The 27,869-nt window shown below is 37.0% G+C and overlaps 1 protein-coding gene across 2 annotated transcripts in view; it reads left to right on the top strand.

The window, feature by feature from the left end:
• The window catches only part of camk4.L (calcium/calmodulin-dependent protein kinase IV L homeolog), an 87,792-nt gene that overhangs the window by 44,448 nt on the left and 15,475 nt on the right, over positions 1-27,869 (top strand). For both annotated transcript variants that reach the window (XM_018255836.2, NM_001085751.1), the window contains 6 exon segments: positions 50-128; positions 4,019-4,081; positions 5,341-5,423; positions 12,125-12,197; positions 18,802-18,892; positions 20,830-20,904. In XM_018255836.2, coding sequence (XP_018111325.1) covers positions 50-128; positions 4,019-4,081; positions 5,341-5,423; positions 12,125-12,197; positions 18,802-18,892; positions 20,830-20,904 — 464 coding nt within the window.

Genomic DNA, 27,869 nt, shown 5'->3' with positions numbered 1-27,869 from the left:
TTTCAATTGTATTCTGTTTCAATTGCAATTTATTCTCTCCTGCCTATAGGGGTGCTACATCGGTTGTGTACAGATGCAGACAGAAAGGAACCCAGAGACCTTATGCTGTCAAAATGTTGAAGAAAACTGTAAGTTGAAATGATTTAAATGTAACATTTTATGTTGTATTCCATGACTCTGATGTAAGATAATGAAGCACAAAGAACTCGAGGTACTTTTAGACTTCAGTAAAGGAGCGGACATGTAATTGGGATAGACCTTATAGCAGAAGCTAGACTTATATGAGGTTAAGCACAAGTTCATTATGTTTCCAATTCTCCATCGTTATGGAAATGAAAAACTATGATTATAAAGAATATGTTGACATTTGCTAGGGATAAGTTTTTCTAGTTCCTATTCACTTTTCAGACTCTCCAGTTGATAGTTTAGTGGTGGGCTGATGTATTTTCCTTCCCTAAGTCTTGCCTTGCATCAAGCAGTCTTTTGTCATTTTACACGTGGGCTGCAAGAGTTCTGCCAGCTGAATGACTTTTTAAAACATGTTGTACTGCAAAGTTCTCTGTGGGCAGACTGAATCTGAATGCAAACTGATCAAGCAATAATAAAGCACAATGTGTGGCTTTCCAACACTGAATAAATATACGCTCTGGGATGTACAAGATTGTGTATCAGAGTTTGTAAAAGAAGCAACTTATTATCTTACTAAACATGTTAATTATGTATGTTATAATGAATCCCCTAAGGATTTCATAATAACAGGATTCTGTTGAAAAAGTTTTACAGGAATATATTGCTGTATTAATGTGCACGGAATGGATGCGCACACAGTGCGTTAGAAGCATTTATTTTTCCCAACAATGCAGCATTTTCCCTAGAATGTCATGTTTAATTGCTGGTTGCTAGTAAGTATTGTGCGCTGTATCTTACTCATACTCATACTAGCAAGTCATACTACTGTGTAACTACAAAACTCAAATGGTGGCCTGGAAGCGAGATCTATTTGCAGCAGGTGTTAACTCCCTTTTATCTATTTGCTTTGTACTCTGTGCCTTGTATTTTATTTAGCAAAATGTGAATAACCCGTTTATTGACACAAGGTGAAAGTATAGAGGAGTATGTATTAACGCAAGAACTGTTGTACCTCAGTCTCAGTCTATGCAAGCTTTACCTCTTAAAATTCCTTCCTACAAGAGCAATCTAAAGGAGTATAAACCCTTGACTAGATGGTTTTCCCAAATACTTCACCAGCCTCCAGTACATGCTATGCATATAAGACCAGGAAAAATGAACAAATTATTATAACAATAGGACTAGGCTTCTTAATTTAGCCTTTTTTTTAAAGGGGAACTATAGCAAAAATGAAAATTTAATATAAGCTTCATCATACTGAAATAACTTTCTAAATACAATCAATTAAAAATTCTGCATTGTTTCTGAAATTATCAAGTTTATCTTCACTATTCCTCTCTCAGCATCTATTTCTTTTAATTCTGTCTTCATGCAGCAGTTAGGTTCTGGTGAGTTTAATAGAGTGAGCTCCAATACATCTTCTAGGCAAAAGAACCCCCCTATAAGATATATTGGATCATTCAAAAAGCCACTGCTTGATAAATTGTCCCTCTACAATTAGATTATGTAAAGTAGATACCTAATTGGTTGCTTTATATTGCTGTAGCAGGGCAGACATTGCTAGCGATACTACATTTCCCATTAACACAAATTCCGTATTTATAGTAGTACTGAAGTGCAGATTCTCACTACCAGGAGCTATACCGTAGCTGGCTGAATAGGAATTTGTATTATATAAATACAGTTACATTAATTAATCAAACAGAACATAATATCAGCATATTAAACAGTCACAAGCAAAGTCTTGTTTTTGTCCATATGGCCTTTAAACCACCCAACCCAAAAACAATATCCAAAATCCCCCACCCTCCTCCAAAACTGCATGAAAAACAAAAGAAAACCTTTGCAGGACATATCTATCCTTGTACTCTGCTCTGCTGTACTCTTAGGGGCAGATGTATGAAGGGTCGAATATCGAGGGTTAATTAACCCTCGATATTCGACTACGAACTAAAATCTTTCGACTTCGAATATCGAAGTCGAAGGATTTAGCGCAAATCCTACGATCGAACGATCGAAGGATTATTCCTTCGATCGAACGATTAAATCCTTCGAATGGAACGATTCGAAGGATTTTAATCCAACGATCGAAGGAATATCCTTCGATCAAAAAAACTTAGGCAAGCCTATGGGGACCTTCCCCATAGGCTAACATTGACTTCGGTAGCTTTTAGCTGCCGAAGTAGGGGGTAGAAGTTTTTTTTAAAGAGGCAGTACTTCGACTATCGAATGGTCGAATGGTCGAACGATTTTTACTTCGAATCGTTCGATTCGTAGTCGAAGGTCGAAGTAGCCCATTCGATGGTCGAAGTAGCCCAAAAAACACTTCGAAATTCGAAGTTTTTTTAATTCGAATCCTTCACTCGAGCTTCATGAATCGGCCCCTTACTGTCCAATATTGCTGCCATCACCCTGAGGATAAAAGAAAAGCAGTATCAGAGTGTGGGAGACCATAATAATACAAGTACAACAGCTTCCATACACCATATAACAAGAGGCAGCTGGCTGAATAGAATCTAAGTTGTAGATCGATAGTGCTTGAGGGATGCAAAGTACCTGGTTCTGCACTCTGTCATGCTCATCTCTGAGAGGATTCAACAGTAAATTGACAGTCTGTAAGTATCCTGCTTTCTGTCATTCTTTTAATCATTCCCCTTGGATCAGTGAATTCAGTTTCCAGTTTAGTATCTTTATTTTTTACATGCAGGCCACCTTTAACACGTTTATTTTTAACATTTCCCAATTCTGCCACTAACTTACCTTCAGGTTGACCCAACAGCATCTGCTTTGAGCCTTCGTTACCACAATTCTAGATTCTGAGATTGGGTGAATCTATCCTCTAATCAGGGCCTTCAGAATAATTAGAATATGCATGACAAGTCTGGACTCACAGTTGGAGATTGGTAGCTGCAATACAGAACTGGCCAAAAACATATTCTGTGGATTGTGGGTGTAGCGCATAATGATTGCTCTGCTGGAAACTATAATGTCTGGCTAAAATTACTAGTGTGCTAATGAATGAAGTAGGGTATTTTAGTAACTAAGCTTGTGACAAGTGCAGAAAGGGAAGGTGAAATCAAGCTTGAGTTGGTATAAAGAGGTATGAATCATTTATACATGGTGGGCCATAGGGGGCCCACTCTGTCACTGACAGTGCTGTAAACAAATAATATATATATGCTTGTAATAGTGTAGTTAAACTACATACATAAATATTCTAGAATAGAGATTAGAGATGCACTAAAATGTGACGTATTTATGATAATGTTTTCACATTTTTTATTGGACGTTTCACAGTAAACAGCAAGAAGATAACATGACAGCTACTTTTCTGCAGACTCGAAATCATATAACAAGTAACACATGAGTGTGCTAGTTCAAAAAGAACTTGAATATCAAATTGTTTGAATAAACCACATATTTCTAATCAGTTATCATACATAATATTAACAATTCAAATATATGAAAAATAATATTACGTAATACAACAATAAATAATCCAGTGGATGATAAGGAAAAAGAAATTAAAAAGAAAACCATTGTTTGGAGGAAAGAAATTAGATTCCCAGATTGGCATATGTACTACATACAAAGAATATTTGATCCCTGTTTCCAGAATCACAAACCTTGAAATAAAGGGACCATGTAAGCTTGAAAGATTCTCTCAATCTGTTTTCCTCTGATTTAACTTTCAGAGCCAACTAAGTTGGTTAAGATATCTGTTATTGAAGGAGACTCCTTTTTTTAGCCAATAATTAAACAGTGCTTTCTTTGAAGCGTCCAATATCTTTTATGATAATACATGGATTATATATCTCTGCACTAGTGAACCTTGTGAGGGTCTCCTTTTACTAAACATGCTTTGCTTGTGTGTGTTTTTTTTTACCAGGTAGACAAGAAAATTGTCCGAACAGAGATCGGTGTACTACTCCGTCTTTCACACCCAAACATAGTAAGTTGATAAATATACCAGTAATACAATGAGATGTAACTGTACTTTTCATTTATGGACAGTGGGGTATATTTATCAAAGAGTGAAGTTAATAGTGAAGTTCCGCCACTAGAGTGAAATTCCGCCACTTCCAGATTTCACTTTCACCCATTGATAAATACGCCTTTCAAAATCCCATAGAAATGAATGGAGACCTGTGGAATTTCACTCTAGTGGCGGAACTTCACTCTTTGATAAATTTACCCCAGTGAGTGACTGTAGTTAAGCATATGTATAAATACTTTATAATGCAATGAGTTTCTCGGGCCTTTAACAACAGATTATCCAGCAGAGCTTGAGTATTCTTGAGTGATTACTCCTTAATACCATTGGATGACAGCCATTTGTATGGGAGGAGAGGGAAGCAAAACAAGTAAGGAAGGAAGGTAGGATGGAAGGAAGGAAGGAAGGAAGGTAGGAAGGAAGCAATTTCACTTTCATTTTTGCTTTATAATGCAATGAGTGTTTGGAGCACTGGTGTAACTATAGAGTAAGCAGACCCCACAGTCACGGGGGGCCAAGGGTAAAAGGGGGGCCCAGATCTTGGGGTCAGCTTCCACCTGTGATGGCAGGCACGCATGTAATTGAACGGGCAGGAGGGGAGAGCTGGGAAGCTGCTCCCTGCACTTGGCGTTGGGCCCCTTCAAAGATTTTTTACGGGGAGAGTTAGCGGCCTGCAGTTGTTAGGGGCGGGAGGGGAGAGCCGGGGAAGCTGCTCCCTGCAGTCAGTGCCGGGCCCCTTCAAAGACTTTTGCGGGGGGAGGGCGGGTTGCCCAAGTTGTTAGGCCCTGGTCTGGGGTTTTTGACCAAAGATTATCCAGCAGAGCTTGATTATTCTTGAGTGATTACCACTGCATGCAAGCTATTTGTGAGGGAAGCAAAGAAAGGAAGGAAGGAAGGTCGGTTAGAAGGAAGGAAGGAAGGAAGGAAGGAAGGAAGGAAGGAAGGAAGGAAGGAAGGAAGGAAGGAAGGAAGGAAGAAATTCCACTTTAATTTTTAGTAATAGAGTTCTAGTTAAGGGGTCGCCATCAATAAAATACATGTGGGATGATGTGCCACACTTGAAATTAGTGTCCTGCTTTCGCTTCTGTCAGTTTGGAATTATATAATACTATTCCTATAAATATTTATGGGACTCTAGTGATACATTATTTCCTATTACTCTTGCTGGATATATTATTGATAGATTCAGTAACAATCTTTGCCTCGATTTTTTATAGATTAAATTAAAGGAGATATTTGAGACCCCTACAGAAATTAGCCTTGTTCTTGAGCTGGTGACAGGAGGAGAGTTATTTGACAGGTGAGTAATGTAGAAAAGTACTAATGTTCTAATTTTATTTCATCCCTCTTTTTCGCTTTGTATGAAACAATGATGGGTCTTAAAATTGTTCTTTACAATATCATTGTCAGATCCTCCTTGCAAAGCTCCACTAAATATAGTTCTGTATCTTACATTTTCCATCTTTTCTTATTCAACTAAATGTATCACATACAACACTTTCCTCTGGGTAATTTACTTCATTATTTGCCATTGAAATGTCTTGTCTGTCTACATTACCACAATTAAGAACCGTGTGAATTCAGGCAAATATGAACTATGTCATTATTTTAGGCTTCTCTGAATGCACCTCCACAAATAAGCATGGTACTGTATATCCTTAAAATGAAAAATAACGAAAAAAACGTGGGCATCCATTATTTATAGAGTGCAGGGAAATAATGAATGATGTATTTTAGAGGGTAATTAAAACATTTTGGGTGTTATTAAAATAGTAGGGAGAAACATTGGTTCATTGGTTTTATACTGAATATAGGTGCATAGTGTATATCTTTATTATTAGATCTGCCCTTTAGCATTGTCATTCTTGGTGTACTTAATCGTAAAAGTCCTTAAAAAGTATGTCAGAAAATGTAATATAAGCCACATATAAAGTCTGAGGGATTAGATGAAAAGCATTCAATTCATATTAGCTGGGATTTAATATTATCTTCCTTAAGTCTTTCTAACTAGACAAAGCTGTAAGTAGGATCAGCGGCAATAGCTGAGGTTATAGAAGCATGACACAGAAGAGGTGGGTTGCTGGGATGTAGCAGAATATAAAATAGTATGGTTGATAATGTAAGGGATAGAAAAACTGCACTATCCATGAAATAGTGAAATTAAGGTTCAATTCAGCCCTATGGGCTTCTAATATTTTGATGTTGCATTTTTAGGACAAAACACCCAAACTACTAAGGGGGTTATTTATCAAAGTCCGAATTTATCTCAATATTTTCTGCTACAAACTCGGATCAAATCCACTCAGGTTTTTTGCACTTATTTATTATTACATTTTCCTGAAAATTTTCTTTGCGGGAAAAATTCAGATTTTTTGATTTTTTTCAGATTTTTCATACAATTTTCACAATTTTTTCAGGTTTTTCACCTGAAAACTCTGATTTTTGCCCGAAAACTCAGACAACTTCGGGGTATTGCACGAAACCCAGCGCACATAAAAAATTCATTGGGACTTTGACTTATATGCAACCTCGACAGGTCTGAGATGCCGGATTTTCTGATTCCGACTTTTCCATCTTAGGGGTTTAATAAATTCAGAAAAAATTGTGATTTTTGAAAAGTCACATTTTTTTTGCATTTGGAGTTTAGTAAATAACCCTCAAAAGTGTCATTTTTGACCCATAATCCTTGTGGTTTGGGGTTGTGAGGTCATTAGGACAAATAAGTAGGGGCTTAGGAAGATAAAGGCACTGGGAGGTATAGAAATGCCAACAGTCCAAAAACATGATATTGGGAGCATTAAACAGAATTTTGGTCAAAGTTCAGACACAGGACAAGACAAGCAGCAAAACACAGTTAGGCCTACAAATGGGCACAGAGCCTGAGTTGGGTTGGTGTCTGAATTTAGTGCCGGTACTGGGGCAGTGAGGTCCCAACTGTGCCTTTGTGGCTGCCTTAGTTATCACATCACTCTAATCATAGTGCAACCTTACATTTTGTAGACAAATCCCCAGAAGCAAAAGTACTTTATTTATGTTTTATTTAAATGAGAGTGTTTAAGACGTGATTCTGTCAGATAAACCTCTTAGAGGGCACCCTGATAAAATGCATTTGTCATCCCAAGAATTTGGCTCCCTAATGACATTTCACCTTATTTGTTATATACCTATGTTACATGGTAGTCCCATGTTTGGGGAGGGGGAAGTTACTGTAAGACCCTCTTCAAAATATCACATATTTCAGAAGAAAATTAGAGCCCTTTTTCCCTGTGAAGAAGCCAACTAAATAATAGATTATTTGTTCCTGTTTTCTATTTCACTCTCAGTTGCAAAAATGCACTTAGCATTTCTAACCAGACAAATAAAATACACAGGATATCAATTTAAATCTCTCCATTCATTTTACAACAAGATAAACTGCACACAATTTTCTAGAAGCAATATAAAGTCAAAGTTTTTTCTCTTGAAGACCCAGGAAAAAGCAGTTCATTTACACCATTATTATTAGTATATAATAATATGTCTCAAATTTTGACTCCTGAATTGATTGTTTTTTCCGAGTTATTGTCCGAAAACCCTGAATTTTTATTATCATACGAAACCTTTTTCAAATCAAAATGGAAAGGGGACATCTGCCATTGACTTCTACAGGACCGTGGCAAGTTTGAGATGGGAGTATTTTCGGATTCTGACTTTTAGCAGCTTTGGGGTATAATAAATCTTGTAAAATTCGAGTTTTCCCCTTTAAAAATTCTAACTCTAATAAATAGCCCACTTTATGTTGTGTATATTAGCTAGAGCTAGGAAAAACAAGAGAAATCTGGACAGAAAATAGAAAGTTCTAAGGCCGCCACTGAAAACACATACAAGGACTGGCACTTAATCCCCATTCTTTCATACATTGAAGCATATTTATCACATTTTTAACCATGCCCTATATTTAGGAAATGTAATTCCCAAAACAAAATGTATATACATTGCAATTTAGTTTTTTTTCTAGTTTACAAGACATTAGCATTTATTAGTTCTGCTAATATCAACAATTTCTGTGGTGTTTATACAAATGGCCTGTAGATGTCACTGTGCTCAAGACATACTTCCTGGACAGCTTAAAAGTGAAAGTTACTGTTGTGTTATGGCTGCATGAGCCTGCTAATAAAGCACTGTTATACTCTACTCATCCTCTACTACAGATGTCTCTTCTACCTCTGCAGCAGCCTGCAGCTTTTCTTCCAAACCCTGGTGAGCCTACCATACCTTTTACTGCTTGGATCTGTATGTTTGAAAATTACATTATTGATGCTGACCAAGGGGAGATTTCTGCTGCTAGAAAGCGTGCTTTACTTCACTGCCTGGGAACAGAGGGACAGCGTGTATTCTATACATTACCATTACCTGATGATACTTATGAAACTTCTCTTACTGCTATAAAGAACTTTTTCGTGCCAAGAGTAAATGTGATTGCTGAAAGATCTAAATTCCGTCAATGTGAACAACTTAATGGCGAATCCACAGAACAATTTGTAGCAGCTTTTAGAGAGCTGGTTGTTACCTGTGAGTTTGGGAATCTAACAGATGAAATGCTAAGAGACCAAATAGTGGAAAAAACAAACTCACCTCACATTAGAGAGAGACTGCCAAATTGAAACAGCAGTGGCACAGGTTAAAACTCTCAGTCAGGGAACTGCTGGGAATGTACAGATTGTGAATTCAACACTGTGGCCTAATAATGCACAGTCACAGGCAAAATACAGTGCTAAGGAAAGGGATTCACTGCAAAACGGTGCAACCAATATAAATAAAAAATACTGCTTTCGCTGTGGCTCAACACAACACAGTGCAAATCATGTTACATGCCGCAAATGCACAAAAGTAGGACATTTTGCTAAGATCTGCCGTAGTTCTGCTAAAGATGTTCATGAAGTCACTACTACAAATGTTACAGTATTAAGTGTGGATAAAGCTGGTACATTTATTCCAGACAAGTTTATATGCACTGTCAGTATCAGTACTGCTTCTGCTGACAAGGGACACTTCATTAACCTGATGCTTGATACAGGCTCAGCTGTTTCTATACTACCAAAGGATATTTTCTTGAAATATTTTACAAAAGCCCCGCTTGTTGCACCTGCTCTCAAACTGGTCAGTTACTTAAAGGATCCAATCCCTGTGCTTGGTTGGTTCCAGTGACTGTACAATTTGAATCAAATACTGCAAAATGTGACTTTTACATTGTGAATAAGGGTTCTGCTATACTTGGAAGGGATCTCTTTGCTGCATTAAACCTACAATTAGTTGATGGTCTCATTACTACAGCACCAGTGCCTGCCACACAGCCAGTGTCTTAAATTTCACCACAAAGCAACACTTCACTGGGCTGTGCAAAGAACCTTGTACACAAGAGACCAGATATAAAACCAGTACCATTCCCTGATTCAGCATGGGAAAAACTTGCTATTGATATTGTCGGCCCTTTTACAGATGCTTCTATGGATTGTAGATTTGCTATAACCTTGATGGACTATTACAGTAAATGGCCTGAAATTGCATTTGTTTCTCATAAAACATCAGCTACAGTAATAACATTTCTGTCTACAGTCTTCAGCAGAGAAGGTAATCCAAAGGAGTTAATATCAGACAACGGACCGTAGTTTGTCTAATATGAGTTTGAATCTTTTCTGAGAGAGAGGAATATTGTGCATGTGAAATCTTCAGTGTTTTTTCCCACAAGCAAATGGAGAAATCGAGCGATTCAACAGAAGTCTGAAAGAAGCACTACAGACAGCAAATCTTACTGGGAAATCTTGGAAAGTATTTACAACAGAGTTCATAACATAACAATTTCAAACAACAATTCCACCTAGTCAGCTGGCTACAGTTGACCTAAAACTAATTTCCTGAGAAAAGAAAAGTCTAGACATGCTGCTCTAGTTAGAAATTAATGTTAGTGAGCAGGCAAGAGTCATGTGGTGTTACTCTGTTCACTATTAGGCTACAGACTGCTAATACCTTGAAACAAAAATGCTTAGTATAGCACTCTGAACAATTTAAAATTAATTTGTTCCATATTAGCATTTCTTTTAAATGTTTGACCCAGGGAAGTTTAAAGGGAAGGCTTGTAGAAATGTTCTTTGTTCTGTTTGCATAAGAAATTACATGGTACTTTTCAGTTCTGCGTATAACGTTCACCCCTTTTCCTTACCAAGAAACTTCCTTAGAATTTCCCTGTATTCTGACAAAGAATATTGCTACTAACCAAGATTTTTGGCTTGTCCTTCTCATTTGCTGGAACCTGCTGGACCTGTGAAACATTTGTTACAAATAGCACAATCGAATTAATGAGCCTTCTCATAATTCAGAATTGTTTTTAATATTAGAGATCCCACTCCTGTACAGCTATGGGATCTGTTATCCAGAAAACATAATACTTAAATATAATGTAAACATTAATTAAACCCAATAGGATTGTTTTGCTCTCAATAAGGATTAATTATATCACATATGTCGTTGTGTAGTAGTCTTTAAATAAACACAATCAAAATGTTTTGCTACTTTGGAGTGCTCTCTCTTACTATATTAATTGATTGATTGAAGCTGGGATAGCGGTAACCGAGAAGAGGATTTGATGCATTCACAGTGAATAAAGGCAGTGCAGAGAACATTTCTGCTTAATTATATCTTAGTTGGGATCAAGTGCACGGTACTGTTTTTATTAAATCATTTTTAAAAATGTGAATTAATTTAATTAAAATGTAGTCAATGGGAAATAGCCCATTCAGAGATTTTTGGATAACGGGTTTTCGTATAACTGTTCCCATACCTGTACTAATAAATGTGGCAAAGAAACTTTCTAATAGACAGTTGAGCGGTCTCTTGAGGGTTGCAAATAGATTGCAAATGATTTCCACATTCTGTTAAAAAATGTGTCAGGCACCAAAAACATTGTACTTTGGCACTATTGATCCTGAAACATCTATGTCATTTCAATAAGCAAATAAAGACACGTTTACTCCTACTACACCTGTTTATTTCCTTCCTGCTCACCTGTAGTTCAGAAGGGTGAGGGACAGTAGAATAGGTAAGGCACTATGGATGGCTAAAATACATTTTACTCATTCAGCCTTTCAGTAACAACTGTCACGGGTGCATGCAAACCATACTCTAGTATCTGAAAGGTGTCCTTGGAATAAAGGGGGCCCTGGGCACTACTACAGCTAAATAAACAACAATATAGTGCATTTAAATGGCATTTATAACAGATCTAGCTTATACTGTATGTCATGGCATACAGTATGGGATATGAGATTTTCCGTTAGCTCTGAATTTTCTGTATATCGTGGAGTCATTAAAGGGAAATTGATCACTCACTCAATATGAAGTATTTTTGTCTGTAATTGGCAAGCTGGCACCCCATCTCATTCTCATTCAAGTTTCCTTTTGACTCTTTCTGAAATCAAGCAAAGAGGAGAAGTGCACAAATAGTACACATTATTAGAAGTCTTGACACAAGCCCTGTTTGCAATATTTTTAGAAGCTGAAAGGACTAACAAGGAAATCGGCATTCACAGTTTCTGGCAGCATTTGTTCCTACTGCAGTTTCTGGGGCTTTTATTAGCATTCCAACATTCACTGCTGCTCCCGGAATTATTCTGGTCTTCCTGCTTGTTAAACTCAAATAAAACGCAATGACAGTATTAAAACCTGCAGGCATAAACCGTGTATTTCTAGTTAATGGTTTTTTTCTTGATATTATTATATTACAATCCAGTTAACCTGCCTGTACGTTTTAGGAAACCAAAGTGCCTTGAGAGGACCCACTCAGACATAGGGAGACCGTGGGAAGTGCAGTGCTACCCATTGCTCCCCACTTGCAAACCCCATAAATGACTTCAAGGACCCTGAGCAAATTGCTTTCCATTCACAGACTTGCCCCATTATACTGAATGTTTCTCTACAGACCTTGTTAATTCTGCCAGGCTTAAATGGTTCTTGGTTTCTCTGCAGGATTGTAGAAAAGGGCTACTATAGTGAGAGGGATGCTGCAGATGCTGTCAAGCAAATCCTGGAGGCAGTTGCTGTAAGTATTTTATTACCAAAAAAATCTGCATTTTGTATTATTAAAAGTCGACGTGAAACGTTTTGTTAATTTTTTTTCTAATGCAAAAGAAGCACGATATGTTATGTATGATATGTACCAGAAAAAAATAATATATAATCTGAAAAATGTAAAATCAAGGAAATGTATTATGCATTATATATTGATGGGACCACAAAATGTGTAAAATGAGGGGAAACTTAAAATTAGGGTATTTAAATTTGAAGTTTCACTGTATTTTGTATTATTCTGTCATCACTTGAGTCCATTTGAGGAAAATGTGCTAATATTTAGGCAAAAATAACAACCATGGCTGCTTTGTTTCTGCCTTAAGGTCCTTTCTCATGCTTTGGTAGATTAGATTGTATAGTAAATATGTTTTAGTCTTAGAAGAGGAATCAAAACAAACATTTCGGTATTTGATGCACAATAGCTACCGGATTAAATTGCCATTGAATTGCCGGCTCCTAAGAACTTCTTTCCCCCACATGCTGTGCATTTCCATCAGTCTTTTTATGTTTGGCCCTTTCTCAAGTCCCAGATTTTATGGTATCTGATCAAAAATCAACAACTGTAGACTAAAAACATCTATTTTTGTAGAAGATGTGTGAAGGTTTGTTAGAAGATCATATTCAGGGTTATGTGTTGGAGAATATCATAAGCAGTGATCAGCGAGGTTCTTGTATAGGTCAGTCTTATATAAAGATTTGAGTAGATAGGCTGCCAGTGGTGTAACATAGATGTGCGCTACTTACATTTGCAAGGTCTTTTGAAATGTTGATACCTAAACCTTTACTGTATAAATTGATCCTTCAGTCTTGGGAGGCTGTTATGTACAAAGATACAGAAATGCCCGAAGGTATGTGTACAGAGAGTAACTGTGATTGTTTCATCCTCCAAGTAGAATAATGATATATGTACTGCATGAAAGCATTCTGTCTCTAGATATGTTGTTGATGTCTTGTTTATAAAAGGGGACTACCACTTTACTATATTTATATATACTTTCCATTTAGAAAGAAAATACTGTATGTATAGCGGTGGATTTCATGTAAAATGTATTATCTTTGGAGAGGTTGGGATAAATGATAGTTTTGTGTGTGCAAGGGGCAGATTTAAAATATTAAAGGAGAACTAAACCCCCCCATGGTGATAAGTCCCCACTGGCCCTCCTCCGCTGGCCCCCCTCCATGCCTCCCCCCTGCACAGTCTTAACCCCTGAATTCTGCCCAATCTAGAAATAGCGACCGCACATGCAGAGTGAGCACAGCGGAGCTCACGGCACCATCTTCTTCTCTATCTCAATTTGAAGAAATCGTGGTTTGCTCTGGGTTTAGCCCAATAACCCAAAAAATTAGGGGGTTTTGGGCAATAACTCCAAAAAACGAGCGATTTGGGAGAAGAGTCTGAAAAAATTGCACAATTCAGGTTTTTGCTCGATTTTATCAAGTTTTTTCCCGATCTGATTTTTTCTAGTTATTTTAATGATAAATAAGGCAAAATCATGGATGAGTTTTTTGGTTGGTTTTTATTAAAAAAACTAAGATAAAATTGGATTTTAGTAAATAACCCCCTGAATGTCACTTACAAATGTTTTTGGTTGTTTGTTTGTTTTTTTAATCTTGAATTCGATTCCATTGATATGTAATTGCTATTGAATAAATGCTTTTTATTTTAGCAGGTATGTGATTATGTATCACCAAGGCAACAGCTACAACTATAGGCTACAGCTTTAAGTTTACTTTCCTTGGTTAATGGGGGCGCCAAATTGCTAGGAAGAGTGTTACAAATGTCTGTGGGCTGGCATGTTTGGGTCACAGAGCAGTGAACGTGGGTGCTGGGTAATGTAATGGTGTAATTATGGGCAGCAGTACAGGTTAGATGTGACTGTTTGAAGACGGGCTGTGGGGTGCAAATCATTGCTTCAGAATAAGTTTGCTGTCATTATCCCTGTACTGCCTGGGGCTAGCTGCACTAGACAAACATTATATATATGTGAAACACTGCTCTGTATGAATTCATAACTCAGTTTGTTACACACGGTGTTAGTAATTATACCCATGAGAACTCTACCTTGTCACTCTCATGACTCATATCATCATATGGCAAGGATTCTTAAAATATTTTATGTATTGAAAGTTTGACCCCTTACCATCCTTTAACCTTCACAACAAAGTCACATTGCACAATATCATACTGTTCCTTTGCCTCACTTCATTATAGCTTAACCTTCTAGTTTCTACCTTTGATATTCTTTACCTCCCTCTACATCTCTATGCTTTCTACTTACTTGTTCCTATTTCTCTTTCTCGGATGTCTCTCCTGCTGTTCTGAGATAGCTTTTAAGCAGCAGAAAAGTCAGTATCTTTCTCTGTCTTTTCTCTGTTTCTTCCTACACTATATATTTTTAACCACTAATTATACTCACAAACTCTCTCTGCCTTCCTTATCTAGTTCATGGCAACTGTAATCATTAAAAAACACATTTGTGGAGGCCTCTGCTTTTTTGCAAAATGTCCCCAATAACCTGCTGAATATATTAAAAATTCTGGAATCGGCAAAAATAGACTTTTATGGCTTTATATTACTGTTGAGGACACTTAAAATGTTAATTTGTTTGGCAACTTTTGGTTGTATAGGCCTGGGCAGGTCAAACATGCAATTATACTCTGTGTATGACTTGCTTAATGTATTTCAATATACCTACATGGGTGATATCTGAGCATTCTGGGTGTACTATATGGGTTCTCATGTGCAGAAAGTACTCTTCACCTAGTGGTTGCAAGCTTCACATAACCAAACTAAGGACCCACACAAGGAGCTCCACAACAGAGGAAAACTGTAAATAAATTTGGCCACGGGGTGGCTTCAACTTAAATGTATGGCTTGTTAGCTATGAGTTGCTCACCAACCCCTGGGATGTTGCTCCCAGTGGCCTCAAAGCAGGTGCTTATTTCTGAATTCCTGGTTTGGAGGCAAGTTTTGGATGCATAAAAACCAGGTGTACTAACCCAACAGAACCTCTTGTAGGCTGTCATTCCATATCGGGGCTCAAATAGCCAATCACAGCCTTTACTTGGCACCCCTAGAAACATTTTTATGCTTGCTTTGCTCCCGAACTCTTTTTACATCTGAATGTGGCTCATGGGTATAAAATGTTGGGGACCCTGTTAGATAAGAATAAGTAAAGTAAGTTGGGTAAGAATAAGTATGTAAAATTGGTTAAGAATAAGTAAAGTACTGGGTACCAGAGAGTAGACCATGTGCAAAATAATTATATAAGCATAAGGCTGCTGGCCATGGGAAGCAGTACAGCAATACTTTTCCAATCTTTAGTCTGGTCTTCAACTGCTTTTTAAAAAGAAAAACAGTAGTCAAGTCTATCAAAGGGTGGACAATGTATTTTCATTACCTGGAAAGCAGTGGCTACAGCATGTTTCAAATCAAGATTAGATTTCATCTTACATTACCAGATATTTAAATCTTTTTTATATGACAACATTTTTGGAACCTAGCCTAAAATATCACCACCGGAGAGTAAGAATTACTCATCAGAATGAGCAACTGCAAAACCAACAGAAGAAAATAGATTTTTTTTCAAAATCTATTCAAGATTCAGCTTCTAACTAATTTAACTGGAACCATTAACATCTGTATCATTTGTTCATTACACAAAAATATCTCAATCGAATGTGTACTTTTAGGTCTAATTATTTAGTTCATGTAATCAGCATACTGCAAGCAATTACTACTGGAATATGAAAGATAATTTTTAGTAACCCGAGCGAGAGAGCGATGAATAGCGTGTCTAATCACTGTGTCTATAACTGTGTTTATTAACGTTAAGCTTGACATAGTTAGTGACCTGCCAGCCCCATGGCAATTTTTTTTCTTAAATATCAATCACCATGGTGGCGTCTCTGTAAGATTAGGGTAACACAAAGGGCTAATGAATTGCACTGTTCTTGTTGCATACAGAAGACAAATAAATTATAAAATCTATAAAAGGCATGACACTGCTTCTAAATGTAAATCGTTTGCCCTTTCATCTAAATTATGCATGGAATACTGTTTTTCTCTATGACTTTCTGGGTTAACAACCTGCACTGCCCCTGAAATGACTTAGAGATGTAGTTATCAGTATGTAAATATTTGTGCTGGTGTGGTATATACACTTACATATAGATAGGAATTTATATCATGGAAAACAAAACCCATTAGCCTGAGAAACTCTGCATCGACTAGAGCAGTTACAGCTCTAACATCTGAAATGAATCTTTCATGAAGAATATGTGCAGTCTTACGTGGAGTTATTATTGAAATCAGTTGGCTAAATTCAAATTCAAAGTGGTGTAAAATGCTGTGTAAAAAAAATGCTTTTTTTTAAGCTAACACGTCTTTTTACACTAGAAATGTGACAGCTACACATTAACATACAATCATTGTTTAATTTCAAAAAGATTTTTTATTCTTTATTTAGTTTACCTTTTTTTTTTATTTCAGTTGTCATTTCCTAAATTTTTGTAGCAGTTTGCAAGGGAATTAAAGGAAAACTGGGGTACACTTTTCTTTTAACTGTACAACGTTGTACAGGCCAGTCTGCATTGCTAAGAGTGGAGAAAGATTTGCATATTTAAAGGAATAGTTCAGTGTGAAAATAAAAACTGGGTAAATAGATGGGTTGTGCAAAATAAAAAATGTTTCTAATATAGTTAGTTAGCCAAAAATTTAATTTTTAAAGGCTGGAGTGAACAGATGTCTAATAAAACAGCCAGAATCCAACTTCCTGCTTTTCAGCTCTATAACTCTGAGTTAGTCAGCGACTTGAAGGGGGGCCACATGGAACATTTCTGTTCAGTGAGTTTGCAATTGATCCTCAGCATTCAGCTCAGATTCAAAAGCAACAGATATGACTCATGTGGCCCCCCCTCAAGTCTCTGATTGGTTACTGCCTGGTAACCAGGGTAACCAGTCAGTGTAAACCAAGAGAGCTGAAAAGGAGGAAGTAGTGTTCTGACTGACATGTTATACATCAAATCACTCCAGCCTTTATATATTACAATTTTGCCTAACTAACTATATTAGAAACATTTTGTATTTTGCACAGCCTATCTATTTACCCAGTTTTTATTTTTACACTGAACAATTCCTTTAATGTTTGCAATGAATATTTCTGAAATAAGAGTTGCCTGAAATGAAACAGCATAAAATACTCACCTGCACACATCAATGGTCTCAGGGTTGCAAAAAATCTATCAGTTGGTTTTAATTGGGGGAGCACTATATTTAGCAGAAAACAGAGGAATTGATTACAAATGAAATCAGCTCCATTTACTGTATTTTCTTTCAGCCACACTACTGCTTTACTGCAACAGAACAGACACCAGATTCCATTGATTCTGATGGATTCCACCAACAAACATTAAATTATCCAGAAATAGTTACAACATGTAAAATAGGGGAGAACTTTATGGTTGGATTATAAAAAAATGTATTCTTCTTAGACCAAAGCACTCAAGAACAGATATACAGCGCATTTTCAAACTCTAGAATTAGTCTTTTTGGGATTCGGTCAGCACTTCTCCAGTGCAACGTGTAATTGAAGTGGTATTATTACTTAGCTAACCCCATTGTCCCCCAACATCTAAGGGTATACAAACACAAGACATAAAAATGTACACCAACAAACAATGAGACTGATGTAACTATAGCAGACACAGGAGACAGGGGAATCTGGACCTCAAAGTCTGCTATATAAGATTCCCCTCTTACCTTAAAAGCCACATGCCTGCAAGCAAGAAAGCCAACAGGAAGATGGGGGACTGTAGGAGTTGGTGTGTGTGCTGGGCCTCTCCAAAGGTTTCTTGTGGTGTGCCCAGCAAATAGTGTTGGACAATAGGTAGAGGACCCTGCTTAAAAGACCTTACAGTCTATAAGGGAAACAGAACGCAGTATGATATTGCACTATATTCTAAATCTGAAAGGAGACAGTTGATCATCATGGTTAGTGACATTAAAATATGATATAACTAAAGTCTTTGAACAAAAAAATGTTGGGTGCAGTTGGGCAGAAAAATCATGCTACCCCTTATAGTGTTAAATGCAGTTTATATGCCTTACAGAAAGTCATGCAGAGAGTTTTTACTAACTCTTTGCACATCTAGAACTTTGCATTCGTTGCATAATGTACTTTTTGGCAGCAAAGTGGTCGTTATTTTAAGATGTATACAATTGTTTAGATTTGGAAATCTAAATATTCAAAATGCTGTTCTTGCAGAGAATATAAATTAAGAAATGTGCTTGTAAAAGGTTTATTTGCCATATCTTAAAATGAATGCAAGACAATCTCATGCATCAACACCTGCCTAATGATAAGTGAAATCTTAGAAGAAAGTAATACCCCAATAAATATATGCTTTAGACTTAATGATACTAGATAGTGTACCCTGGGAGGAGCTAAGTATTCTTGGCAATGGTACATCTCTCCATCTAAACTACGGATTTAAACGACACCATAGTCTGTTGCCCTTTTTAACAATCAGAAATAGAAATAAATTAAATTAAACACATATTTTCTGCTTTATAGTATTTACATGAAAATGGAATTGTACACAGAGACCTCAAGCCAGAGAATCTACTTTATGCCACTCCAGCGCCAGATGCTCCACTCAAAATAGGTAAGTGGGAGCTAAATCATTTTTAAGTATTAAAATAATTATTAAATAATTATCTCCTTTACCTCTATGGGGGCTGCAGTACTCCCTGTATGATCAAGAGGAAAATTTGTGGCGCCACGTAAACTATCCCACTCTCTCCTTACCTATAAGAGCTGCTCTAGGGAGGATCACTATGTGAGGGCGCAAGACTTGGGTTCCACGGTCAGTTTGAGAGTCGTATATCACATACTGTAATAAACCGTGAGATAAGTCTTCTCATTAAATTGAATCTGGCTAAATACTTGTCCAGTGCATGCAGGTATCCCTACATAAATACAACCTAATATACTACAAATAATATAGCTTCTACTTTTTAAGGTATGGATAATTCTATGATGGGATTGAAAAACAGGGTAATAAATTAATAAATTATCCCTGAAGTGACATTAAATTATGCCCAACTCTTATTTATCTACGACTCCCTGACAATTTTTACATCATTTAAAGGCTTTATAATTGTACCTCGGGATTACCTTAATGCATTTTAAAATGCCCTGTGACAAATAATTATGAAAGCTATTGTACTTATTAAGAATACCATTATATCCTTGTTTCTTCTTTCTTCTAAGTGTTCAACAGAGTATTAACATTAATTGATAGATACCCACGAAGCAGATATTTATGTTTGCATATTTGCTAAATGTACCTATTCTGGTATCAACAAATACTTCCATGGAGATGGAAACACTTCCATGATGGAGCGCATTGTTCTGTATTGAGAAACAAAGCTGAATAATTGCATCTCAGCACAATCGGAAATATGTTCTTAATTGTCGAATGTTACTCACAATGCCTGCCTAATGCCACATGATGAATGAGGGATAGAGAGAAAAATCAGTAAGTGGTGGAAACAGATGGAATTAGGAAGCCCATTTACAGGAACATAGACTTACATTTAATTGGCTTTGGGATTCCTTTAAGTGCAAATATGGAGCATCATGTAAAGAATGAAATCTACAGGGACTGATTGCTAATTAGTTTTTATTGCACTCTGTTACAAAGTAGTTGGACTTTGCCACAGTAGAATCCTGAGTAATAGCAAGAAGAACTATTTAAAGACAAATTACAGCTAAATATTATTTCTTGGGATTCTTGAGAGCCATTATTACCCTACTTTATGAGATATACAGTACAGTGCATGTATGGGTATTTGCCCTTGACCCCCTTCCAATTGTCCCATGGGGTACAATGTAGAAAACCATAGGGTTAATGTGCCCCTATGGCTTTAAATCCCTACACTTCCTGGTCTCCCTAGTTGCTGGGCAGATGCCTAGATGTGGCTAGATGTAATTTACATATCCCAGTCATTGTAATAAAGACTTTAACTGCACCTGAACAAACTGGATCCCCTAGGCTACAGTCTAGGTTCACATGTGAATCTGCCTCTGTTTGTGGTTCATGTGCAGTTGCAGTGCCACTAAGTGGACATACATGACGTATCCTTCAAATAGGGTGGAAGGGTTGTGAATCTACCAGTGGCAGTGTTGTGAATGTGCCAAGGGGTGGTTTGGTTAAAGAATCCAAAAAGCCTTCCCACTGTCAGCCACTTTGCATTCTGTTAAATAAGAAATCACTGCACTATTGCAAACTGCAGTGGCCTAAACTCAACATCACTAGGTAAGTTAGCTTTCTGCTCTTTGCTCGAATGTCAGTATTGTTCCATAGTGCAGCCATTTTCTGTTCAACAGAATGGGGGTCATTTTCCTTGGACTGGACCACTTAAAACAGCCTGCATGTCATAGGCATACAGTGGATGGGTTAGCTTTATGCATACCAACTGATAGCATTTTATAACAGTTTAAAAAAAAATAGGGGAAACACTTTAACGATCTCATAAATATTCACTTCTAATTTTTGCATTTTTAAAGCATATGTAAAAACCCTTTTTTTATTTTCAGCTGATTTTGGTTTGTCAAAAATTGTGGATGATCAAGTGACAATGAAGACGGTGTGTGGAACCCCAGGGTACTGCGGTAAGATTTTTCTGTGTTATGATTTGCCACAATGTTGACTTATAAAGCCCATGATAACCAATGGTGTCAATGCACATACTAGGAGTCACCACAGAACAGTATTAATCTTTAATATTTTATTTTAAAGAATTGTATTGTTTGATGGCAATAATTTGTATGATGATTGTATAACTGTATGATAATTTTATCTCTTAAAACATTATGGCAGCATTCAACTTTTGATAATACGTATAAAATATATTGTTTTAAATTTTGCAGCATTTTGTGTTATCTAGAGAGTTAAAATGCAAATCATAAATCTTTAATTAAGAATGAAATAAGCCACTTTTTAATACACATCAACAGAATTCAATGTCAATGGCACACATACAAACAAAGCAAGTAATCTGGTGTTAGACTGCAGAGAAAGCACAAGGTTTGTTCACATGACATAATCAGCCAGATGCATTTCAGCCCAAAAGGGACTTAACACATACTGTAGGGGCAGATTTATCAAGGGTCGAATTGAAAATTCGAAGAAAAAAAATTTAGAGCTATTTTTGTGTACTTCGACTAAGGAGTAGTCCAAATTCAATTTGACTATGAAGATTTTCATTGATCTAGGTCATAGCATATCTAGTATAGGTCAATCTAAAAACAACTGGACTTGCTGAGTAATCAATGAAGACATTTCACTACTCATCCGAGCAGCTTCTTCAGTTCAACTGACTGGTGTGGGAAATTCTCGGCATATAAACTCTTCCACTAATCCATTTACAATGGCACATTGTAACTCTTCAAAGAGGTGACATCTGAAGAAACTCACAGAGGTGTTGATTCTGTGTAGTTGTGATAGGATTATCCAATGTGTCATGCAACTCCTATATACAGGTGTTACTTGTGAGAGTTGCATGAATGGATGTGTGAAGTGTTCTGAATCCGCCGGGGTACAGATGTTAGAACAGCATTGTATATAGCAGACAGGTGGTGTCGAAGGCCCCCGACTCTGTTCAGGGATGGTCTCTCCACCTTGACATGAATCGCCTCTTTCACGCCTCGTTCAAACCAGCGGTCTTCTTTATCCAAGATTTGGACCAAGAATCAACACCTCTGTGAGTTTCTTCAGATGTCACCTCTTTGAAGAGTTACAATGTGCCATTGTAAATGGATTAGTGGAAGAGTTTATATGCCGAGAACTTCCCACACCAGTGAGTTGAACTGAAGAAGCTGCTCGGATGAGTAGTGAAACGTCTTCATTGATTACTCAGCAAGTCCAGTTGTTTTTAGATTGACCTATACTAGATATCCAAATTCAATTAAAATTTGAAAAAAGTTTTCTAAATTTCCTGTGCCCAAACCCAAATCTTTTTGCACAGGAGATACAATTGTTTTTTCAAATGTTTTTTACATTTTTTAAATTTCCTGCGCACCAATCCCCATTGCTTTGGTCCCATTGATGAGCAAAATTTGAGCAAATAAAATGGAGGGGACGGGGCTACGAGCGCCAGTGGGCCTAGGGGTGCCCAGTATGTAAATCCCGCCCTGTCGACTATTCACCATCTAAAACCTGTCTAATAGCTGTTTTCACCTATGGGGGACGTCCTAGAACCTATTTGGAGTCATTTTGGTGGACTTTGGAAAATCTACGTTTTTTAGGAAAATACTTTCGAATCGACTTCGATCAAATAGAATCAAACGATCAAATGCAGCCTATTCACCCGAAGTTAAAAAATGTGATTTTTTTTTTTTTATACATTTCGGTTGGTCTTTTTTTATTCGAATTTCGAGAGGATGGGAGTTTAAAAAAAACTCCCATCACCTCGAAATTCGGCCCTTGAAAAATCTGCCTCTTAATTGATTAACTCGTGATCAAACATCATTTTCAGCCATATAAATCTTATTAATTTGACAGTGTTGTCCCTTTAAAAAGATAGGTTTACTTCACAAGGCTCCTTAGGGTAGTTTCTAAATGACAATTATAACCTACAAAATATATCAGAATTTATGAAAAAAATAAAATATAAAGATAAAATGGCAAATCGCCTTAGTATTTCTTAAAACAAGAATGTGTCATGTGTTGTTTTATAAGTAATGAGGCTTCATAATGAGATTTGCTTCAGGGTAGATCCTAATTGAAGGTCGTCATTTACAGAAACTCCCATAATATAATTATCCAGTGATATCACATTTTTCTTACTGTGCCACAATTATTGCTCAGTTAGCTGATTAAATAAAATACTGCTCGGGCACTGTTTATATAGAATTAGGGGTAGAGTAATCAAGCATATAATATTTTATTACAGGTGCAAATACAGGTTTAGAAATAAACGTGCATGCCTTTAATAAATCTGAAGAGATGAAATATATTTACTCAAGGTTACAATAAGAAATTATGGCTGGCTTTTATTTTAACCCCATAAGGTACAAACACAATCTCCAAAAACAGAATAACTACAAAGCTTGAGGTTGATGAATATGCTGAATGAGAAATAATCTAATCACTTGGGGAAAAGAACTCTATGATGTATGGAACATTAAATGAGATGCTTAAAACTTGTAAACAGTAAAACAATTGAAGGATAAAGCAACAGGGAAAAGTACACAACAAAGGTGAAGACTTTACACTATGGAAATAAAGGAGGTCCTTCAAAGAGGACATTCTCCTTTCTTCTCAGTCTATAGGGAAGCTGATTCACAGATCTTGCATCACATGAAGAACTAGCCAGAGGCAGGGATGTTTATTAATCTTGCATTCTGCTAGAAAACCTAGTGAAAACCCTTATAAATCAATATCCTTAGCAGATGGGTCTGTGATTAATACGGAATCCTACTCATGCAGCATATAATGTAAGTGTAGTGCACTTGGGAGACTAATCAACAAGAGAACATGCACCTAAAAAGCTGCTGCTGTCTACAGTACCCCAAAATACAGTCTTTAAAAAGATACGAAACATGAAATAAATAAATAAAAAAATCATTATTATGAAACTGGTGACTAAAGATTCAGTTATTTATATTTAATTGCACACAATATTAGAGTGCTCTACCTGTTACCAATGTACCTTTTCATGTGTCAGGTGCTAAACAGTCTGTAAGACCCCTGCTCAGGTCAGAACAAGTCATAGGAAAGTCCAAAATTTACTGCAGCACACTGATCCATTTGTGTGGTTGCAAAAAGTGCTTTATTGGCTCAAAGTTTAGACGTCAATTCATGGCATGAATTTAATGTCTAACTTTTAAGCCAATAAACCACTTTTTGCAACCACACAAATGGATCAGTGTGCTGCAGTGACTTCTGACATTTATATTTAATTCAGAATTTTCCAATGTGAGTCAGAAATTCAGGGTTTCTAAAAACCCTGAAAGATGGGGGCAGATTCACTTATCGATGAATTTGCGCTAGCGTCTACTTCGCTCACATCACAACACTTCTCTAGGCGTAGATTCACCAGGACATCGCTAATTCACTAAAATCAGAAGTTGCGTCCAGGGCGCCAAACCCTGGCAAAGTTGCGCTAGCGTTACTACGTCAAGCGAAGTTGCGCTTGCATTGCCTCATTTGCATATGGCGGAAAGTTAAAGTTGAATGAATGTATATGTTGCAGCAAATACATTACATTACACAAGCCCAGGGAACCTTAATAAAATAAAATAAAGTTGTTATATTGCCCTACACATGTGCCCAGTGTATAGTATATGTGCCATATGTTAGGAAACGCGGCTGCTAGACTCATTCATCTAGCTCGCCGCTCAACATCAGCTGCTCCCACATGTATGTCCCTTCACTGGCTCCCAATCTCTTCTAGAATCAAATTCAAATTACTTACACTCACATTCAAGGCCCTTAATAATGAAACCCCTCCCTATATTTCATCTCTAATCTCCAAATACACTCCTTCACGAAACCTACGCTCTGCTTCTGATCTTCGCCTCACTTCTCCTCTGATCACTTCTGCCCATTCTCTTTTACAAGACTTCTCTCGGGCTTCTGCTTTTCTCTGGAACTCTCTGCCACAAGCTGTCAGACTTTCTCCTTCTTTCCAAACTTTCAAGTGCTCCTTAAAGACCCATCTGTTTAAAGAGGCTTATTCGATGTACCTTAATTTATCATTGCTGTATCAAAAATGACAACGTGTTTATATAATCCTAATGTCTCAATTGTACCCTAACCTTTTAGTTTGTAAACTCTAATCTCTAGGTCCTTCTAACCCTATTGTATTCTGTAATCCTTGTTTGTTATCCACCATCTATTCCCTGTTTGCTATAACTGCAGTAAAGCACTGCGTATCTTGACAGCGCTATATAAATAAATAATGATGAGGAAATGTAGGGGGGAAGCCGAGTACCCCAGAAAAAAATTACGAGCTTTTGCAGCCTATCACCCTTAAAAATAAAGTCACCAGCATTTTTTGGGACTTAGAAAAATTTTCAACTATTTTTTGAAGAAGTCCTATCTAAGGCAAGTCTGGCGCAAGAGGTTATGTTCAGTAAAATCCGCATCTTAGTGAATTTGCGTAGTTATATCACTTCAAATGAAATGATATCAGGCTGGCGAATTTTCACTAACGTTAGTCAATTCGCCCTTTAGTAAATCTGTCCCATGGAGTTTTATTCATAGGCAATGTTGGTGTGTAAACAGATGATGGGATTCTTTTTTCCTTTTTATATTTATTTCTCCCTAGTTCCAATTATTTTATTTTTTTTGTTGTTGTTGTTGCTGTATGTTGAATTTGCCATTTCGTTTGTTGCCAAATCATGTAATTTTGCTGAAAATATTACAAAGTCTGAAATGAAGCCCACAGTAAGTGCACCCCTTATAATTACAGTGCCCATATGGTCTTGTGGCAGTTTTCCTCCCAGAATAGGTTTTTGCAGGTACATTTTCCTGACATGCTAAAGTGTGTGAGCTGTGGGGAGTATATACATGTGCCATCTTTCCTCTCTGCCAGATGTATTTGCTTTCTCGCCTGCCAGAAAATGTTCTCAGGTCTTCAGATTTTATGTGCATGCAAATTCTGCACTATTCTTGGAGATGGTGTTATTCTCTATGGCGGTGAGAAATCTGCTGACAAACATTGGCATCTATTGGATTGGGAAATCTGCTATTAAACAAATATTTTATGATGCTATTCCTTTAAATATTTTTTTTCTAGCGTCTCGGTTTTATGACAAAATAGACTTGTTTTGCATCTTCATACGAGGCAATGGCAGTAAATTATGCATCTGCTTCCTGGCTGGAATAATTTGTTCCTGTCAGACTAAATGCTTGTATAATTTTGTTAAATTTATACTAATTTAATATTTCAGCCTCCCTGTTGAATAAAACAGTGCAGTATTGTATAGAGAACTGGATCTGTTAATATAAAATTATCCATGATAAAATACTCTGAGCCTATTTAATAAGCAGGAGGCTTATTAGAGTGGGCCTTTTGTCTTTCTGTAGCCATAGTAATATAATAAGAGATGTTGAACGGGTGGTTTCTTTACTGTATAACTCACAGCCTGGAGAGCTGAACAGGTGGAGAGCAAGTCGGACAATCTGTTACAGTTTACAACCAAGTGTGTCCAGGGCCAGAGTTATGCTCATCTGTATAGGTGGCATAGAAAGGCATAAAACAGAGTGGAGTAGAGCCAATTGGGAGGTACTTTAGGGGTAAAACAATAACAGTAAATATTAGTATTTATTTAACACAAAAAAAAGAGACATATAGTGGTCATGTATGGCATTTTAAGGGAATAATGTCTAGTATTAGTGGCCTCTTGTAATTCATTCAGTACTTCTTTATAGGGATGCACCGAATCCACTATTTTGGATTCAGCCGAACCCCCGAATCCTTCGCAAAAGAATTCGGCAGTATACCGAAACGAATCCTAATTTGCATATGCAAATTAGGGATGGGAAGGGGAAAACATTTTTAGTTCCTTGTATTGTTACTAAAAGTAATGCAATTTCCCTCCCTGCCCCTAATTTGCGTATGCAAATTAGGTTTTGGATTCGGTTTGGCCGGGCAGAAGGATTCGGCTGAAAAAGGCAGAGTCCTGAACCGAATCCTGGATTCAGTGCATCCCTACTTCTTTACCTTCTTTATCTTTACTCAGAGCAGCAGATTTGAACATCAGGAAAAGGAAAATATGGAATTCATTATACCATTTAAAATGTTATTTTTGAAACAATAAATGTTTTTTTTTTTTGTAAAATTGTGTAGGCAACCATCTTGGGGCAATTTGCCCGGTCATGTGCTTTCGAAAAGATCCAGCACTTCACAATAGAATTATTGTCACAAGCTATTGTTCCTACTCAATATAACTGAAGGAGTTGGAGTTGGGTTAGCTGGACTTGGATTTTTACTATTGAGTTCTTATATCTACCACTGGAGCATGGGAGCATTTTTAGCAATGCAGGTGTCAGGGAGATAATATCTGACTACCTTCCTATTGTTCTGCTGATGGACTGCTGGGGGAAGAGAGGTTGATATTACTTAGAATTGCAGATCTGCTGTAAAGAGTGACTGAAGTTTATCACAAGTCACATGACTGGGGGCACCTGGGAAACTAACAATTTGTCTAGCCCCATGTCAGATTTCAAAATTAAATAAAACAAAAAAAAAAGGTCTGCTCTTTTGAAAGACTAATTTCAATGCCGGATTCTGCTGGTGGAGCGCTAGTAACTGATGCATTTTTTAAAAAAACATTTATTTCTATGACAGAATCCCTTCAACATGCTGTAACAATTCAAGGTCTATGCAGGCTTGAATCTTGAAAGGGAATTGGGACAAATCGGAAATAGACAATAAAATAAGACCAAACCACATTTGCTGCATAAGGCCATATGATAATCAGGCATGCCAAATTAATCTACACATATAAATACTTAAATATAACACTGAAGTGCCCAAGATTCCATAGACAGAAATCCTTCATTCGCTATCAGTGCGAGCTCCTCAGTATAACCTGTATAATGGAATCTTTTCCAAATGCATGACTTA

This window comes from Xenopus laevis, chromosome 1L (genome assembly GCF_017654675.1).
Source record: "Xenopus laevis strain J_2021 chromosome 1L, Xenopus_laevis_v10.1, whole genome shotgun sequence".
NCBI lineage: Eukaryota > Metazoa > Chordata > Amphibia > Anura > Pipidae > Xenopus > Xenopus laevis.
This window is presented reverse-complemented; position numbering and strand designations above follow the sequence as displayed.